Source organism: Ammospiza nelsoni, chromosome 20 (genome assembly GCF_027579445.1).
Source record: "Ammospiza nelsoni isolate bAmmNel1 chromosome 20, bAmmNel1.pri, whole genome shotgun sequence".
Lineage (NCBI taxonomy): Eukaryota > Metazoa > Chordata > Aves > Passeriformes > Passerellidae > Ammospiza > Ammospiza nelsoni.
Genome location: NC_080652.1, coordinates 10874519 through 10880518, shown reverse-complemented (window position 1 = coordinate 10880518; position 6000 = coordinate 10874519). Strand labels below are relative to the sequence as shown.

The 6000-nt window shown below is 43.7% G+C and overlaps 1 protein-coding gene across 5 annotated transcripts in view; it reads left to right on the top strand.

Annotated features, from left to right (window-relative positions):
• The first annotated feature begins 254 nt into the window (after positions 1-254).
• Positions 255-6000, top strand: part of DENND1A (DENN domain containing 1A) — a 146916-nt gene continuing 141170 nt past the window's right edge. For all 5 annotated transcript variants that reach the window (XM_059486570.1, XM_059486567.1, XM_059486569.1 and 2 more), the window contains exon 1: positions 255-465. In XM_059486570.1, coding sequence (XP_059342553.1) covers positions 449-465 — 17 coding nt within the window. In that variant the 5' untranslated portion in view covers positions 255-448. The remainder of the gene's footprint in view (positions 466-6000) is intronic.

The following is a 6000-nucleotide window of genomic DNA, read 5'->3' as shown; positions in this document are numbered from 1 at the left end:
CTGGTCCAACCTCTCTGTCCAGACAGTCATGAGAACACATGGTACAGGCTTGTGTCCTGACGGTTCTGGAATATTCCCCCGAGGGAGACTCCACATCCTCTCGGGACAATCTGTTCCAGTGCTCGGGCACTCGCGCAGAGAAGGAATTCTGCCTCGTTTTCGGGTGGAACTTGCTGTGCATCAGTTCCTGCCCGTTGCCGGGTTTCCTGTGGCTCAGCACCACGAGCAGAGCCCGGTCCTTTCCCTGCCGGTTGCCCCAGACAGGCACACACCGCCCGCCCCGGGCCCCGCCGCACTACAGCTCCCGGCAACCTCCGCGCCGTGACTCGGCCGGGGCGCCGCGGCGCGGGCCGGGATGGAGTGAGGGGCGAGCGGCGGACAGAGCGCGGCCCTGCGGCCCCCGCCCGTGTCTCGCTCCGCCCCGGGTCTATGCGGCCCCCCGGAGACCATGGGATCCAGGATCAAGTGAGTGCCCTCCGCAGCTCTCCAGCCCCGCTTCAGGCCCTCGGGAGAGCGAGAAGGGGACTGACTTCCCCGCCCTCCCTCCGCTCCGTGTGAGGCCGCGCGGGCGGGACCCCGGCCGAGCCCGTGGGCCTCGGCTTGGGCGAGAAGGAGAGGGAGAAGGAAGGGGAGAGAGCGCTCCCTGCCCCGCCGGCCGGAGGGACGGGCAGGACGGGCCGTCCGAGCCCAACTCCGGGCGGGACCCCGGCGGGACCCTCCGGCCCTGCCCCAGGAGAGGGGCCAGAGCCGACCCTGCCTCACTCCGAGCCCGCTGCCCCTCCCGCTCTCCGGGCCGGGCGGGGAGCGCAGTGCAATGTTATCGGTGCAGGCCCGAGGGAGGGCGGGGGTGCTGCGTTGGGAACATCTTCATTGCCAGCACAGCCGACGCCTGTTCGGGGGTGGGGAGGGATCGAGGGAGTACACATTTCTTCATTTCTTTGCCCAGAGTGTGCTGACGGAAGGACTACAGTCTGGCTAGGTGATAGCCAAAGTACATTAGCAAAGGGGTCTGGGGGAAGGAGTGATGCAAGTGATTGATGTGCTGGGCCTGCAGATCCATGCCCTCAGTGTTGGGTTTTTTTTAAAATTTTCATAAAATTGATTGTTGATTTATTGGTAAACCTTGTTGATATGTTTGGTATATTCACTTTAAAAGTCTCAGTTTGTTCGTGTGCCATTCCAGGAAAATTCAGTTCCTCGGACACAGGTAGAGCTGTAATAAAGTTATTGCCAAACAGGGAGTGCTGACATCTCTGTGTGTGAAAGGGTTACAGAGTGGAGAGACCCAGGTAGATCCTGTTTCATTCAGCAAGTGCGGTTGAGCACTTATTTTTCCTTCTTGAACACAGTGTTCTTCAGGACTTGGGCTTTAACTTTTCACTTGTTTTCTTTAACTTGAATACAAGACTAGAGGGGACAGAATTTGTGTGATGACACATCTTCATGTTCCCAAGCCTATAGGCTGGATAGATGAAAACACGTCTCTTCAGTTGGGTGTTTTAGGAAAATGTAAGCGGATAATGAGTGTTTGTAATGATAGCACTGTGGCAATTGGTTGGTTCCAGAAAGGAATGAACCTTTCTTCCTTCCTTAGGCATACTGTGGGTCTGAGTTTTGTGCCTTTTTGGAGTATATGTTCTCAGCTATTGCTGCAGAGAAATGAAAGCCTGAGAAACTGGTTAAACTCTTACAGTCAAATACAGGTAGAATTGAAAACTGTACGTATTTCGGCAGCAGAGCAGAGTGTATCTCTGACTTGCACCTTCAGACCCTGCAGCAGTCACCCTTGCTTGGATCACTTCAAGGTTATGATCCAAAATTACTTGTTATGATGACCTTATCTTAAATTTTTTAAGGGGTTGATGCTTACTTTAAGTGCAGTTTGTTTTGTGGTGCACACTGAATCCACAGGCTGGGTTTGCCATCTTTGGGTGTGTGGTTGCTGAGTGGGGCTTTGAGTAGACTTTGCGAAATGAGAATGTCAGGCAGGTGAGATGCTCCAACTAGAAACTGGTGCCAGGGAGATGTAGCTGTTAGAAATACTTAGTGCAGCCAGTGGAGTTAAGGACTTTTTCTGTGCTAAGTCTTTCGGTGTGAACTTGTCTTTCCCAGTCACCAGAGTAGCAAAGGTAATAAAGAGGCAATAAACCCAGGTAAACATTGCTTTTCATTCTTCTTGAACTTTGTGAGAAAGCATTTTGTCTACTGAGTGAATAAGCAACTTTGCCTTGAGCAACACATAATAAACTGGTTTTTTTTCACTTTGAACAGAACACTGTGCCTGAGTAGTGTAAGGACAAAATTTCAAAACAGTCTTAAAATATATAGAGTGAGAGAGAGCCTGTCTGAGTAAGAGGCTTTTCTGGTCTGCCTTTCTGAGCTGGATGTTTAATCCAGCAAGGACTTCAATGTTGGTAAGTAACTTCCTTATTGGGACAGGTTGGAAGTGTGAATGGGAGAACTGTTTGTGTACTGGGTAGGGTGAGGCACATCTGCTTTAGGGGTGTCACCAGTGTGTGCTGGAGCCCCAGTAAACATCCAGCAGTCTGATCCCTTGCTTCCTGCAGTAGATTGATAACTGAGGGATATTGAACTGCTTGGCACAGGATCCCTTGTGTGCACTGTGATAGACTCTGCATGAAACCTGGGCATATCTGTCAGTTAGATTTCTGATGGGTGTATAATAATGAGTCATTTGAGTGAAAGATTGCTTAGAGAAAAGTATCAGTAGCTGCATCAGACTGAAGTGAAAGAAATCAAGGAATTGCCAGCAGTCCTGTAAGCTTTTGGCTTCTGTGTAGCTGCAGGCAAAAAAAAAGCTCCATTGAGTGTTGTGCTGGGTTAATCCTGTGTTGGGGCGCGTCTCAGGGAGCGTGCCAGGCACTCTGTGCCAGCCAGGTGAGGCAGCACAGGAGCTTTGTTAACCTGCTGCTGTCACTGCTCCCGAGCCTCTGAACTCCATGTTACACGACAGAAAGGATTTCTTATTTATTTCTATTAAGTAATGTGTCAATATCAGTCTGTTCAGCAGAATGGCATTGCACTGTCATGCAGTTGGCATGTCCCTTTCCAGAGGGGGTTCTGTTTCACTGGTGGCACAATAGATGCCAAGTGTACATCTGAGAAACCTTTCAGAGATTTAACAGAACATTTGTTATGTACTAAGATGAAATATTATCTACCCAGGGAATACCAGGCAAAAAAGTTAAATATATGGAAATTAATCGAGGCTTTGGTTATAGTTTCTGAATTGAATTAGTGATTACAGGTTTCTGCTAATAATTTACTTTTTGCAAGAGTTGAGCAACTAAGTCTTGTTACAGGACAACTAATTATCAGGCAATGTCAGACTCTTCTCTTATGCCTCAGTTCTTCAGCAGAATGATACTTTCTGTCATAAATGCTATTGCATTTTCCTATGTGTACCAAAAATGCTGCTAACAGAATTGAAATGGGCTGTAGATATGTAAAGTCTGTACTTCCAGCCATCCAGCTTCGGAGAAGGGCTTGGTTTAATTTTATTCTGAGTAAATCTCTTACAGTTTGGTAAAACTACATTTTTTGATCATAAAAGATGCATAAATATCTTATTTGAAATATCTTATTTCAGTGTAATATTGGATTTCATATGGATTGCTTTGAAACGGATGTTATTTCTAGATCAGAGATTTGAAGTAATTCATACAACTAGCATTTATCACAGAAGTATTATTTTCTCATATAGCTCCTTCCTAAGTTAGAGTTTACAGAGAAGTATTGCATTTCCTTCTGAAATAACCTACTTCTCAAATAAGTGAGGTACTGTGTCTCGTTGTACCTCTGTGTCCTATGTAGTTTTTAAATTGCATCTAATTGTTCACTTGTTCACATGGGTCCGTAAGTGATTGTTGGAGGAGGGAACTCGGTGTGTGTGCAAGGCTCTGTGCTGTGGAGGATGGCTGGGCTTTCTGTGCAATGCTCAGGTGACACTGGACTACAGAATACACATTTCTGATCCTGTTTATGCTGTATTTGCAAACTGTATGAAGTCTCATAGTGAGTTGTTTCCTTAATGCCTCTGAAAAGTTATAAAATAGCCACAATCCAACAATGACTTCATTCTCATAGTGAGGTGTTGGTTGTTGAATGCAGCCTTTAATACTGAATTTCTCACTTGGGAAGGCTACTTTAATTTTACTGTTCATAGAAATAAATGGACATTTGTCATGGAAAATTAAAATACAAAATGTGATGTCTTTTTGTCTGAAAGATTTGGAATATGGTCTGTGCTCCTGCCAGCTCTGTTACCCGGTGCTTTCACTTAAGAATTTGAACATGGGTTCTAACATAATACTAAAAAGGTGTTTGTTGTTTTAACCATTAGCTATAAAAATATAAAGTTTATAAACTTTTAATTAAGGAAACAGGATGCTAAAAATAGAGACATAAACAAGGAGGGTATGATAAGGCTGCCCAGCAATGTGTATAAAGGAAAAATACATTTCTGGTGCTCTGTGGGTGTCGTTCCATCCTCACCCCACAGTGTGGCTGTAGGAATGGAGCTAAACCCCAGTATTTGCAGCATTTCCCCCAGTATTTGCAGGTTATGGGCTGCAACTTGAGTAGCACAGCGAGAGTTGTGCAAGTTTGCTTTTATATTGCACAATAACAGCTGACTTTGGATTTCTCATAACTTATGAGTGTAGTTTTCTGAAAAAACAGCTACTTAAGACAAATCAGTTGGGAACTGGTGGCAAATTAAATTACCATTAATTGAGTTGTGAACCATTGTTGCTCCTGAGAGGTGCTCTGTAAAACCGAGGAGTGTGATCCTGTTCTACTGAAAGCAGTGGTACTTTTCTGTCCGTTTAAATAGGTGTGGGGTTTGGCTTAGAGCCACTTGAGTTAGGCTAAGTGGGCCTGTGGCACGGTTAGAAATGTTTTCCTTAATCCTTTTGGTGTTAAAGTAGGATTAAAAATAATAGAAATTCTCTGAAGAGTTAAGCTGAACTCCTCGACATGCTTCTATGTTTGGTTTGAATTGTTGGGTAAGATGAGTTTAATTTTTCAATTAGCATTCAGTTAGGAATTTTAGTATATGTATTTATGGACTTTGTCATTATTTTTGTCCTTAGCTATAAGGAAGTTACAAAATTCACAAGTAAGTTATACCACACCAATTTTCTAATGTTAGTTTGCATTAACACATAGGAGACAATATTGTCACTCTACAAGCAGCTGTAAATTTGGAACAGTAAGTATGCAATTTTGATTCTTGATTTTAGCCAGAAAGTCTAAGAATAAAGTGTCACATGTTCATACCTGCAAAATCCTTATTTCAGTATTTCAGTCTTTTTAATCTCATAAAAAATATCTGGAGTAGCTGAAATTGTTAGGAATAAAGTCAAAATATTCTTTCAGATATAATCGCCTGCTGCCTTTGCATGTTCATTATGAGATGTAATTCCAGAGCATCACTTAGAGAGTTAAATTAGTAAGAACTGGAAATATACACTAAATTCTTTGTTTGTTTTGTAGTAATATCATTAACTTTTTACTTTTACTGCTGGTGTATTTATAACTCTTGAGCAAAGTAAATCTCTTTCCTCAAGCATAATTTACATCTTCTAGCTCAATTTGGTATGGTTTTTGACTGTCACACTTATTTCCATGCATCTGGCAAATTTCTGGAGTTAAGACTGGAGTCTCATGAGACCAAACCTCGTGCATTTGTAATATTCTCCAGCATGGCCTGTTTTTGGCAGAGAGCTAGAAATATTTTGACAGGTATTAAAAAGGGGCACTGTCTTCATCCTAAATACAGCCTCTTAAGTTTTTCAGTAGTGTGTGCAGAAAGTGATTTTGCCTCCTCTTGACTGCATCTACTTTTTTTTTTTCTCTTTTCCTGGGCAAATAGATGTCATGAAGTTGAACCCAAGGGTCACAGTAATGAAAATGTGAATCTGGATGCTGTTTGTTCAGTGTTGGACAATGTGACTTTTCAGTTTGGTGAAAAGTTCC